Source organism: Ranitomeya imitator, chromosome 4, assembly GCF_032444005.1.
Source record: "Ranitomeya imitator isolate aRanImi1 chromosome 4, aRanImi1.pri, whole genome shotgun sequence".
NCBI lineage: Eukaryota > Metazoa > Chordata > Amphibia > Anura > Dendrobatidae > Ranitomeya > Ranitomeya imitator.
Window position 1 is genome coordinate 22201822 of NC_091285.1, and position 14095 is coordinate 22215916.

Sequence of the window (14095 nt, forward strand, 5' to 3'; positions counted from 1 at the left end):
CACATCAGACTATCAACCATATTCGGATCCTTCAGACGTAACCTGAAAACCCATCTCTTCAGGAAAGCCTACAGCCTGCACTGACACCGCTGCCTCCTCACCACTGCAGGAGCTACCGCCTCACCAACACCAGCGCTCCTGCAACCCTCGACCCACCATCCATTACTGCTGCGAACATGACACTACCATCATTTTACATACAATCATCTTGGCTATCTCATACATAAATTTGACTTGCAACTATTTATCATATGATTAATTATCCAGATTCTTATGCCCCTGCATTGCTAACGTTTTGCTCCTAAAAATTAAAATTTTCATTTTAGTATTTTATAAATCCACCTTTTGGCTTTCAACACTGCCTGAATCCTCCTGGGCATGCTTTCAATCAGATTCTAACATGTCTCCACCTAAATCTGATCATAGGTTTCTTCTACACATTGCCAAAGTCTGTACATACTAGTTGACTCACTTGGGAATGAATAGTTTTTTTCTTCAATTCTATCCCCAAGTGGTTGAGGTCTGGGGATTTGCGGGGGCCAATCCAGCACCTCAACTTTATTGTCATTGAACTATTTCCTCACCAATTTTGACGTATGTTTTGGGTCTTTGTCCTTCTGGAACACTGTCCTTTTCATACCCATAGTATTCGAGTGTAAAAAGTAACTCATCTTTATGGATACTTGTCTATAGTTCAGCATTGAGACCACCATCGATCCTGGTCAAGTATTTTGGCTGTGAAACAACCCTATATCATCAGGCTTCCTCCACTAAAATTTAATTTCAATTTCTCAATCCGTTTGCTTTTTTTTTTTACCCTTGTTTTTTCCAGACCCATTTGCACCCATCAGAGTCTAGTCTATTGACTTTTTTTTTCATCGCTCCAAATCACCAGATTCCAATTTTCTACTGTCCACTTTTTGTACTTTTTTTTTTTTTTTTTACAAACGCGAACCAACGTTTCTTATGACGATATTGAAGCTGAGGCTTCGTCAGCCTTTTTGAGCCTTTTTTCGGGCCACCATGCCTGACTTATGTAACGAGCATCGCTCGGTTCTTACATGGACGTCTGTGATCTCACTATTACGGAGCTTATGAGCCTCCTCCTCTGCCGTGTTTGTCGCACCAGAAATGATAGACCTTGTGATGAGCGGACTAGTTGACTCCGATATTTTGCCTGGACGTCCACCTCTTCGCTTTAGAATGGATGGACGGACTTAATTTCATTTTCTTCAATTTTTCATGGCGCCTCACATGATGCGGTTTGGTAATTTTCTTGGCCGAGAAACGACTATTGATGAGCTGGATGATGCTGTTTCTCATTTCTTGGGAAATCTTCGTCATGGCTGTTCCTCGATTAGTGACCTTTCGCTTGGGAATTAACCTAACCACACGGAGCTATTAGCAAATATGAGAACAGGTTGTAATTTTTAGTGAACAGGAAGAAAAAGATTTTTCCACCACCAGGACCAAAACAGTGACATGACAAGAATCTGCATAACTAATCATACGCTAAATAGTTACAAGTCAAATTTATGTATGAGAAATCCAAGATGATTGTCTATAAAATGATGGTGGTCTCACGTTAGAAGCAGTAGTGGATGGTGCGCTATGGAGGCTGAAAGTCAACAGTTTAAAACCTTGTTACCCTATTGCTCATCGGTATAACGAGATTTGGAAGACCTCCGATTTGTGGGGAGCACACTTCTGGACCCCTTTCATCCTAATTTCTCAAAGGTCTTGTATTTCTTTAAAAAATGCCTTGAAAAAGGATTTTAGCCTCATGAAAAGTTCAGGTTTCAGCCTTGTGTTCATACTTCGATCAAGATCTGGCCATCCTTTGCCAATAGTTTGTGCCTTTAAAATTTTCCCTCTAAACGTTGGGATGTAAGGATAGATCTTCCATCAGTTTTGAATCTCTTTCCACTACTAACCTTGATTGTTCTAGAAAGCTGCTTATAGCCATAACCCCTAGAAGAGTGGGAGAAAACCAGGCGATCTCATCCGGAGAACATCACTTACAAGTTCAAGACTAGAGTTAAGCAAATTTTTCAAAATTCTGTTCCGATTACGATCGACGCCGAATATTGCATTTGCAATATTCGCCGAACGTCAAATAGTCAGTGGGAGTAGAAATTATCTAAAATGTTCGGAATCCATTGTCAAACATAAATTCTGCACAAATAAGGTATCAATATGGCAAATTCAGATTCGGTGACCAATTCCAGACATATTTGCTAAATTCTATTCAAGACGAGCAAATCATCTTAGGCATAGATCTTACTTTACTATCCAAAATCATTTCAGAAGTCCACATGTTACCAGAAATCATTTTACCTTTTTGGCCGAATCAATCCAACAAGAAAGAAGAGGAATTTAATTTGTTTTGATGTCCACAAAACAATTCTCCAATATTTTAGAAGACCAATATCTCTTCATCCAGTTTTGCGCTTCTAAAAAAAACAAAAAAGGGGAAAAGAGTTCAAGTCTTTCGAGACACTTGGGTCGAAAAGGCCATGTGTGAAGCATTTCGGAAACAAAGACTATGTGCTTCGGAGAAACTCAAGACTCATCCCCAACATAACTGTGTCTTTCTCTGGAACAGAGAAGATGAATTCTTCCATCAAGGAAAGCTGCCACATGGTCTTCAGTTCACAACTTCTAAAGAGCTGTCGTTTTGGGAGGAAAGTCCTCCAAGGTATTGTCCCTCTTGATGTTTGTCATTATTTGACTTTTCTCCTGTGGTGCGGTCATAGAGGTTGAGTGAAAAAAATAGCATTTGTTTTATCGGTAATTCATTTTCTAGAAACAGCACGCCTTTTCCTTCTTTTCTATCCTTGATGTTGATAACATATATATATATTTTTTTAGGCATCCGTGCCGGTCTGGATATTTTGGGTTTGAGGGTGGGAGAGGATATTTAACTTCTTAGTTTTTCCTGCCACTAGGAAGACGTGGAGCCAACTTCATGTGAAGGATTCCTAAAAGCAAAAAATTACCGGTAGGACTAAATATACTTTCTAATAATCCACATTTGATTTTTAAGGCTGGAATTTGATAATCAAAAAACACGATTAGAGGTTCAACTGGGATACGCTCGGGGACAAATGAGGAAAGAGGGGGAGAAGGTGGCAAAGCTGAGTGAAACTTTACATCAGGAAGAAGAAGAAATAAAGAACATGAAGAAGGTACAACAAGTGTCAGTATGTGGAAACCTCTTACAATACATGACATCTTGGGCTACACGGGCGACAGCAATTCTCCGAAAAGTCTAGTTTGGAGTAAATAAAAGAGCCAAGTTGCAGATAAGTTGCGTATCGCGCGCGTCTTCCATTGAAATCAATGGCAGGTGTGTTGCGTGCGGTTTATCACAAACAAGCCAACGAGTTCGTAAACATTTGCGACTGTCACAGGTCACAAGACCATAGGAAATCATTACATCCAACGTGTTACTGCGATTTCAGTGTCGCCATTAAGCCCCAGCCTTAAAGGTGCCGTCTGGTTCATCCACTTCCATTTTGGGAAGGGGTTGAAGCACTGAAAACCAATGACGAAAGTCAATTTTTACATCTGAGTAATAAAAAAAAATAAAAATTGTGGACCTTACCCCGCCTCCCCCCTCCGCCTTCAAGCTATTTTAATCGCTTTTGGCACATTTATAGCATCTAACTTGCTATTCTTCCTTTGGAAATCACATAAACGGCACCGAAAAAGGGAACGGAAATATAAATTCCCGTTTCCGTCAGAGCCTTGACGTAGTAGGCGCCTTTGTCAATATATTTAAGAAAAAAAAAAAGATGTCTGAAAGAAACCTCTGTTCACGGACGCATAAGACATCTGATCGACAAATACTGAACTGTAAGGGAACGTGCAGTTAAAGGGATATTTCCATCTTCATTATTAGAGTCGGTATGGGGTCTACACAGATTATACACGCTTTTCTAACAGTGATCACAACTGTTTAACCACTAAAATGCTGCTGTCAGTCTCTGACATAAATTTTCCCCATCAATCCCTAACCCAAGACCCAATTTTGGGGTACCATTGGCAGCTGGGATCTATTAAAGGTCCCCTCCACCACCATCTTGGTGCAATATTTATTACAATTGATCATACGGTCACAGGTTCAAGTCAATTAGGGGAAATAAAAACAAAACTTTTTTTTAAGAGGAATCTTCGCAATATAATATAGGGGCTGAGAGCCTGGTTCCAAGGATGTGTCCCTTGCTCAGCTGTTTGCTGTAGTTTTGGTACAATCAGGGTTTTATCAGCAGGACATTCTCTGTAGGACTAGGCGTCTTGTGCCAGACAGTCCAGTTTATCTGAGTAACTCCACCCACATCAACAAGGAAGCAGCCAATCGGATGTGTGGGAGGGGTTATACAGGGCTCAGCATTCTGAGCACTGCTACAGAGAAAACAAGGATTTTATCAGTACTGCACCCCAGTAAGTGATTTATCACTGGAATCAGGATCTCTTCCCCTATGTCATGCTGCTCTCAAGATTCCTTAACGAAAACCTTCGTACAGATTCCCCTTTAAAAAAAGATAATAGAAATAAAAAAAACAAAACAACAAAGTCACGAGTCTCTGAAAATTGCGACAAAACAATTTTAATATATATTAATTAATATATATAATAATTTACTACAAAGTACTGTGTTACAACAATCGTAGTGACCTGGAGAATCCTGACACCAGGTCATTATTTCTGGACAATAAATGTAAAAATAATAATCTCTTCCTCCCCACCATAAGGAATAATGGAGGAACTGATTTTTTTTTTCTTTCTTTACCATTTCACCTCTAGATTAAATTTTTTCTTTTCATTGCAGGAGGAGCAGCGAATCCGCCTCGCAGTGGAAGACGTCTTATCTCAGCAACAGCAGCTGAAGAACCAGCTGTTACTGAAAAAGTCAGAAGTTGGGGACGCCCAGAAGTTGGCTGAAGAAGTACGAGTGAAGCTTCTGAAGGAGAACAGGTAGCGATGATGAGGTCTGCGTTATTATTGGGGGGGTCTCGGAGCCGGCACAACTCTGACCGCGACCTTTGTCGTCCCACTGACTTGTAACTTTATAATCGGTGCTGTGTACGTGTGTTTTTACCCATAGGGAATTGGGCAAGAAACAGAAAGAAACAATGACAATAGAAAGTAAAATGGAACAGAAGAAATTAGAAAGACACAACTTGCTCCTGGATTGCAAGGTGCAGGATTTGCAGGTTAATCTCCTGGCCGGCTCCTTGGACGATATCACAGAAATGGAGGTAATAACGGATATTGAACACTTCTCCTGACTGTTTTTCACACATTTTATAAATGTGACTGTTATCGTTCGCAGCTGAGAAATTCACTTCTCTTTCTAACGTATTGTGATTTTTTTTTTTATCCTTCCCGTATTGTAATTTTTTAATCTGCTAAAATTAAATGGAAGCGTCCGTGTCTTATAGTTGGAGACGGAGAGTGGCAGCACATCGGCCACCGCGGACATCTATGAAAGAGAGCGGAATATTCACATTGATTATAGTGGCCTGTCTGATGAGTTAAAGGTATAGTCCTCTTCTTTTACTATTAGACAATGTTGCATGTTTTTTTCCCCCATTTTATTTATTTTTTTTATTTAATAACCTATATTTATTTTTATTTTTTTATAACCTGTATTTTTTCATTTTAGGCTACTTTCTCACTAGCGTTTTCTGCAATCCGTCACAATGCGTCGTTTTGCAGAAAAAACGCATCCTGCAAAAGTGCTTGCAGGATGCGTTTTTTCCCCATAGACTTGTATTGAGGACGCATTTGCGACGGATTGCCACACATCGCATCCGTCGAGCGACGGATGCGTCGTGCTTCTGCGGACCGTTGGGAGCAAAAAACGCTACATGTAACGTTTTTTGCTCCTGACGGACCGCTTTTTCCGACCGCGCATGCGCGGCCGGAACTCCGCCCCCACCTCCCCGCACCTTACAATGGGGCAGCGGATGCGCTGGAGAAATGCATCCGCTGCCTCCATTGTGCAGTACGTTAAACGCTAGCGTCGGAATCTCTCCCCGACGCATTGCGACGGGGAGATTCCGACGCTAGTGTGAAAGTAGCCTTATTTCTTTTAGTTAATAACTTTTATTAACTTTTATTTTTTTTTCCTTTGTTTTATTTTTTTTAATAACCTTCTAGTATAGTATATAATTTTTTTGACTTTATTTTGTATGTTGTTAATGAACAACTTTTTATTATTGTATATTTACCTTTTTTTCATTTATTTATTTTTAAGAAGTACCGTAAATGTTAAAATTCTGGCCACCTGCAGTCACCACTAGGGGGAGCTTAGTGCATACTGTTCATATACTGAGTTCAGTATTTAAAAAAAGAGGCTCTTTATCTCCCCCTAGTGATGGATGGAGGAAAGTGGAAATGTAACATTTATATCTGGGGAAGTGTGATCCCTATAATGATCTCCTTGAAGAAATTAATCTGCACAAAATGTTTGACTTGCTGTATGTAGACAAATATAAAGGTGAGTTTGATTTAAAGGGGTTGTCCTTAAGCAATTCAGGGCCACATAGAAAATAAAAACTATACTCCCCTCCTGTAGCCGTGTCAACGCTGCTCTTTTCAGGCATGTGACGTAACGTTGTGTCACAGGACCGCTGCAGTCAATCAGCAGCCGCTGACCGGCTGTATTTTTCACTATTTCATAAGAAAAGTCCACTCAGAGGGAATATTGATGGGCAGTAGGTGATTGGCTGCAGCAATAGGAATCACAGCTTCGGCATAGCTGGGACTGCGCCTCTGCAGAAGGCGAGTATCCGATTTTTATATTTAATAATTATGGATTGTTTGGTAGTGGATAAACCCTGTTAACGCTTCTTTACAACAAGGGGTAAGATATCTGTATGAGGGAATGCAAACAAATGACGTCTTTTTAACCCTTTTCTGTCTTTAGGCGTAATAGTACGCCCACGTCGGACTCCCCCTGACGTTTTTAATGATACCATTTTGGTGCAGATACGATCTTTTGATCGCCCATTAATGCATTTTAATGCAATGTTGCGGCGACCAAAATAACGCAATTCTGATATTGTGACTTTTTTTTTTTTAGGAACTAACAGCAGAAAATGCAATTTCTGCTGAACTAGTGAGGCTGCGTCAGGAATGTATCGACCACGAGAACAACCTCTTGAAAAAATCTGCCCCAAACTTAAAGGCCATAGAAAGACTTCAGACCATCGTCAACAAGTTTGAAGAAACCGCAGATGGTAAAAAATAAAAAAAAATTCTTGCCGTTCAGCACCGCTCCTCCAATCTCCCAGGCAATCACACAACTCTGACTCCAATCAGCGGCGGCTGCCAATCCTTCTCAATTCGGAATTAAGGAGGCTACAGCCAATCACCGGCCACTAATTGTCGGCAGTGGTCACTTGGCATTAAAATTGGGGGGGTGAACGCAGGAGCGGTGCCGATCTGAGCGCTTTTATTTTCAGTAGTAGACGGAAACCCTTTTAATGGTCAGAATTGGAGAAAACTCTGATATCGGTCATTTAAAGGGATATTATGTTCTTTATTAAAAGGTTAAGGCTAAAAAAAAAAGAATAAAAGAAGCAATACTTTGCTCCAGTTATCTTCACCTGTTTCGAAGTAATGACGTCTGGACCACCACCGAGGCCAGTGATCGGCTGCAGGTTCAGGCGAGTGGTGGTGGTCAGGACGTCATTCCTTCCGGTCGATCCAGCAAAGTATGACCTCTCCTATTTTATCAGGATGGTTTCTGATTACTAACTTTTTGGAAAACCTTTTTTTAACCATTTAAGCACCGATTGCTGCACACACAGAGAAAACGGGGGGGAAGGGGGATAACGTGATGGAGGAGATTTTGACTTCCCTGATAAAGCCCCCTTATCACAGGACTGTCAAAATATTCTCTTGTTATACCCTGTGAAAGCCACAAATGATGCACCGCTCACTAATGTAGTCTGTGGATATATGAAAAAAAAAATTAAGTCACCTTATGGGACGAAGTGAAAAAGGAATAAAAAGGCTTGTCTTACGAAAAAAACAAATATCAAATAGTTATGGTGTCTTTAAGAAAAAATTATATACAAATACGGAGGGTGAAATAAGTTTTGAACACGTCAGCAAATCATTTCTAAAGGTGCTCTTGACATGAAATTCGCACCAGATGTCGGTAACAACCTATCCAATCCACACAGGCAAAGAAATCATCCATAGATGTCCATAAAATTGAGCTATGTGTAATAATGAGAAATGACACAGGGAAAAAGTATTAAACACATGAAAAAATAGAGGTGCAAAAAGCTATAGAAAGTCATGACACCAGCTGAAGTCAGTAATTAGAAAGCAAACCTGACACTTAGTGAAATATATCGGAAGGTTCAACTGATGGGCTATAAAGAGGCGTCTCATTACCAAGGTGCCACACAAGAAACATCTTATGATGGGTAATGGGTGAGTTGTCTCAAGACCTTTGCAACCTTATTGTTGAAAAACATACTGATGGCATTGGTTACAGAAGAATTTCTAAACTACTGAAGGTTCCAGTGAGCACTGTTGGAGGCAAAATCCAGAAGTGGAAAGAACATCATTTCACTATAAACCAGCCATAACCAGATGCTCCCTGCAAGATTTCAGACAGAGGAGGGAAAAGACATATCAGAAGAGTTGTCCAAGAGCCAAGGACCATCTGCAGAGAGCTACAGAAAGACATGCAATCAGCAGGTACAATGGTTGCAAAGAAACCAATCAGTAATGGAGAGAATCTCCATGGCCGGTATGCATGCTCACTACGCAGGTCTCCATTGCTAAACAAATATCATGTTCAAGAGAGATTACAGTAAGCTCAACAACATTTAGACAAGCCTGTGAAAAACTGGGAGAATATAGTCAGGTTAGAGGAGACCAAAATTGAACTCTTTGGATGCCATAATACACACCATGTTTGGAGTCCAAAAGGCACTGCATTTCACCCCAAAAACACCATACCTACAGTGAAGTTCAGAGGTGGGAACAACTTGGTGTGGGGCTGATTTTCAGTGTACGACACTGGCAAACTGCTTATGATTGAAGGAAGGATCAATGGATAAATGTACCGAGATATTCTTGATAAAAAAATCTGCTTCCATCTACCAGAATGATGAAGACGAAACGAGGGTGGAGATTTCTTCAAGACGATGATCCCAAACACACAGACAAGGAAACTCTCGATTGGTTTAAGAGAAATAAAATAAAGTTACTAGAATGGCCGGCTCGGATCTGAATCCAATAGAAAATGTATGGAAGGAACTAAATCTCAGAGATCATAGAAGGAGCCCATGAGACCTTCAGGATATGAAGAGTCTCCGTGTGGAACAATGGGCCAATGCCACACTTGAGCAATGTCTGCAACTAGTTTCTCCATACAGGAGGCGTTTTGAAGCGGTCATCATCAACAAAGGCTTTTATACTAAGTAATAAATTTCAGTAAGCATGTTCAATACTTTTCCTTGTGTCATTACTGCACATAATTTATGGACGTGTATGGATGATTTCTTTGCTCGTGTGGATTGGATGGGTTGTTACCGACATCTGGTGAGAATTTCATGTACACTAGAACAGGGGTCCCTATTATCTCTGGGACAGATGGCGGTAGAAACGCCTGACCTGAGAAAGGAGTAACGTGGAGGTGGGAAAAGGGGCTCTTGTTCTAGTGATTGGTGGGGGTTCAGTAATTATATAATGGGAACCCCGTCCCACCCCTTTAAGCTAAGTTTAAATGAATAGCATAAAAGTGTTGCTTGTGCGATGTGGTCCTGGTGGCGGTCAGACGCTTCCGCTCTTGTGCTCTGACCGTCCGTCTTCTCTCTCCCGTAGCTTTTGAGGCCAGCAGAAGGAAAGCCATTCTGTGTAGGAAGCAGTATGAGCAGGTGAAGCAGAGGAGATATGAGCTATTTAGCCAGTGTTTTGAGCATGTTTCTGTAGCTATCGATGAGATCTACAAGAAGCTCTGCAGAAATGCCAGCGCTCAGGTTTGCGTCATTTACCGCATTCAGTTTCTCATAGAGTAATAATAACTAAGCCTAAAATCGGCCTCAGTGAGCGCTCAGATTCCCCCCCGAGGATCCTGGCATCCGGCATAGTGCTGTACCCCACAGCCAGGAAGGGAGAGCGAGGCCTCGGGGGGGATGTGAGTGCGGTCAGCAGGACGCAGGCGCAGTCAGCAGGACGCAGGTGCGACGTAGTGCAGCTGATGGCGGTGTTATAACACCCCCCTCCTGCACATATAACCGCCTGTTTCCTGCTGACAGCAAGAACTGTGACCATGTTATAATCTCAGAAAAGAATGACATCGTATTCATTGCCAAGAATCCCCCCCAAATTATGATAATTTACATGTGTTATACTGTATGTGCTTTCTATTAAAGGGGTACTTCTCTAAAGGTAATGACTGGTGGGGGTCCGACTTTTACGACCATCAGTAACGTAGTTTTGAGTACATTAATGGGGTTTAAGTATTGTTGATCTATGCTTAGGAGATCAGACTGGCGGGGGTCCGGCTCCTAGGACCACCACCACCGATCAGCTGTCTGCAGGTCCCACAGCGCCGTACCGTGTAGTGGGCGTTCCTGGTACTGCAGCTACAATTATTCACTTCAATAGGAGCTGATCTGCAGTACCGAGAGCGGCCACTACATGGTATATGGAGCTCTGTACATCTGATAACAGCTAGTCATTGGGGGGGTCCTTGAGCTGGATGTCGGACCCCCCACATATCTTTTCTAAGCAACGATCATCAATATCTAACAACCCCTTAAAAGTGAATGGGGCTGGCTGCATCTCTTAGAGGAAAACCAAAAAGGGGACCAGCACTGTGTCCCTGTGCATTTCTGGGGGTCCCATCAGTCATAAAGTGATGACATGTCCTGACCAAGGTGACCCCCCCCCCATCCATCTCCCGTGGCTCTTATACACGTGAAGCCATGTTAGCTGTTAAAGGGGCTTTCTAGGAGTTTGCCATTGAAGGTGCATCCTTAAGACAGGCCGCCAATATCAGATCAGTGGGGGACGGGCCCCTGGGGCTGTGTAATACCAGGCACGGCCACTAGTAAATGTATGGCGCTGTGACTAGTAAGATATGATTACAGCTGATCTGTAGGGGTCCCGAGAGTCGGACCCCCCACTGATCTGATATTATTACACCTTTGTATGTGACGTAGCTGTGGGTTAATAGTATATTGGCGGAGATAATTGTGACTTCTCGACAAAATGGGAATCGTACGGCACGTGGGACGGAAGCCGCCCGAGTGCTTCTGATTGCCGAGTGTTAAAGTTCTGCGTTTCATACATTTAGGCCTTTCTGAGTCCTGAAAATCCAGAAGAACCTTACCTGGACGGCATCGGGTACAACTGCGTGGCCCCAGGAAAGCGCTTCATGCCGATGGACAACTTGTCAGGAGGGGAGAAAGCTGTGGCCGCCCTCGCCCTGGTGTTCGCTATTCACAGGTAAAACTGCAAATGAACCGTCCCAGTAACGGGCAGGGAACATGAGAAACCCATCCAAAAATATCAGATTTTTTGCTCCCCTTTTTCCCAGAGCCATAACCTTTTTTTATTTTTCCATCAATATGGCCGTGTGAGGGATTGTTTTTTTGCAGGACGAGTTGTACTTTTGAAAGACATCATTGGTTTTACCAAATAATGTACTGCAAAACGGGAAAAAAATTCCAAGTGTGGTGAAATTACAAAATACAGTGCAATTCCACAATTGGTTTTTTTTTTTGGATTTTTTATTTACCAACTTCACTGTATGGTAAAACTGAGCTGGTAATATGATTCTCCTTGTAATTAGGAGTACGTAGACACCAAACATATATAGGTTCTTCTTTTATATTCAAGTAGTGAAAAAAAAATGCCAACATTTTATATGAAAAAAAGTTTTTGCTTGGGTCGCCATTTTCCGAAACCCATAACGCTTTCATTTTTCATGATCTTTATTTTTTTGAGCAGCGAGCTGAGCTTTTTATTGATACCCTTTTGGGGTAAATATGATGTTTTGATTGCTTATTATTGCATTTTATTACGATGTTGCGGTGACCAAAAAAAAACGTAATTCTGGCGTTTTGATATTTTTACTCGTTACGCCGTTTTCCGATCGGATTAATTAATTTATTTTAGATTTTGATAGATTGAATATTGCTGAATTCAGCGATACCAAATATATATTTTTTTAATTGCTTTATTTTCAGTAGGGGAAAAAGGGGGTGATTGAACTTGTTTTTAATTTTTTCATATTTTTAAAACTATTTTTTGGGGAAGCTGCGATCATCCTATTACCTGTGCTACAATATGGGCCGGCGTTCACAGGAGTATCGAAATGACAGGGATGGGGGTCTTCTGCAGACCCCCAGCCGTCATGACAACCCATCGGCTCCCCGCAATCACAAGACAGGGGTGACGATGCGCAGCCGAAATGATGCACTTTTGGCTGGTGCCTGTTAAATCCTGCTGTCAGAGATTGCTGTTATCCATTTAAATCCTGCAGTCAGAGATTGACAGCAGGATGTAAATGGTTAACGAAAGTGTCAAAGTCAGGGACACGATGTAAATATATGTCGTGAAGGGGTAACCTGAAGAAAGGTCCGAGCTAAACACCTGCAAGATGTCACCAAGATTTATCAGACCAGATCCCTAAAATTAATTGCATGACAAATCAGATCCCCCAAATTTAATCAGACTCCAAACAAGCCCCTACACTTATTTAGACCCCTATCAAACCCCTAAAAGTTTTCAGTTCCCAGCCGAGACCTTTAAAATGAATCAAATCTTAAACTAGACCCCTAAAATATTTTCAGACCCCAGATTAGGAACTCCGTTCCCTAGTGTGATGGCTCCGCCCTAGCGGTCTCACAGTGTAAAACATCTTTACGTGCAGAGGATTTGGAGCTTTGTGTAAGAAGAAAACCGCCGATCTGCTACCGATATTTTTTTTTTGGGGGGGTGAACAACAAGCGTTGATATTCTCCTTTCCGCTTTCAGCTTCCGCCCTGCACCGTTCTTCGTTTTAGACGAGGTGGATGCGGCTTTGGACAACACCAACATCAGCAAGGTGCGTGAGCGGACATCACAGCGGGTTGGTCAGGCCGGCCATGAGCTGCCACCCCCTTATTGTTTATCAGACACGGCGCCATCCCTTTAGCAGTGGCCGTGCCTGGTACTGCAGCCAAGTTAATGGTACTAATCTGCTATTCCAGGCACAGTCACAGTTCCATCAGTCTTCCCATCACGTATTGTACCTGTAACGTTACCGACTCTGCTACATCTGCCTGCAGGTTACTCATTACATCAGGGAGCAGTCCAGGGAGCAGTTCCAGATCGTGGTGATTTCCCTAAAAGAGGAGTTTTATTCTAAGGCGGATGCATTAATCGGAGTGTGCACCGTGGTAAGGAGGGAATATTTATACAGAATATTTAGCTTTTTTTATAATTTGACTTTTTTTGAGGCTTTGTCACAGCTGCTGCAGAACTTCACAATGTGACTTTGACCTTCCAACTGATCTGTATTATATATTTTTTTTTTCCTAAGCATGAAGAATTATCCAGCCAGGTGCTGACTCTGGATCTCACCAAGTTCGAAGACGATGAGGAGGAAGACTCTGAGCAGGGATCATAAGAGATGCTCCTCTCCTGGCCGGCCAGTTTTCTGCTGCACATTTCCGAGGCTTTGGGACAAATTATCCCACACTGGTTTCTTATTGTTTAGTTATAAAAAAAATATTTCTGGGGTGTTTTTTTTTTTCACTTTTTTTTATTTCTGTTGATGCAGGGAATGTTTTATTTATCTTGAGCAAGATTAATTGTATGAGCAGATCATATGTTTTCGTTTGTGAAAAAAAAAATACATGAACAGTTTGACGTTGTCAGCTCTTTTCTGTTTCGTAGAGCCTGAGATTCCTCCTCTAGTTGTTTTTCATGAAGAGAGTCAGAGCTTCTAAGGCTATGTTCACACTTTGTGGATTTTGCTGCGGATCCGCAGCGGATTTGACCGCTGCGGATCTGCAGCAGTTTCCCATGAGTTTACAGTACAATGTAAACCTATGGGAAACAAAAAACG

The 14095-nt window shown here is 41.8% G+C and overlaps 1 protein-coding gene across 3 annotated transcripts in view; it reads left to right on the top strand.

The window, feature by feature from the left end:
- SMC1B (structural maintenance of chromosomes 1B) overlaps positions 1–13846 on the top strand; it is a 34982-nt gene extending 21136 nt beyond the window's left edge. For 2 of the 3 annotated variants that reach the window (XM_069763313.1, XM_069763314.1), the window contains exons 16-25: positions 3047–3188; positions 4835–4980; positions 5111–5264; positions 5448–5546; positions 7094–7250; positions 9859–10013; positions 11336–11487; positions 13021–13090; positions 13314–13424; positions 13568–13846. In XM_069763313.1, coding sequence (XP_069619414.1) covers positions 3047–3188; positions 4835–4980; positions 5111–5264; positions 5448–5546; positions 7094–7250; positions 9859–10013; positions 11336–11487; positions 13021–13090; positions 13314–13424; positions 13568–13654 — 1273 coding nt within the window. In that variant the 3' untranslated portion in view covers positions 13655–13846. Of the gene's footprint in view, positions 1–3046; positions 3189–4834; positions 4981–5110; positions 5265–5447; positions 5547–7093; positions 7251–9858; positions 10014–11335; positions 11488–13020; positions 13091–13313; positions 13425–13567 lie in introns of those variants that run through there. The other variant, XM_069763315.1, reaches the window with a different exon arrangement.
- The last annotated feature ends 249 nt before the right edge of the window (positions 13847–14095 follow it).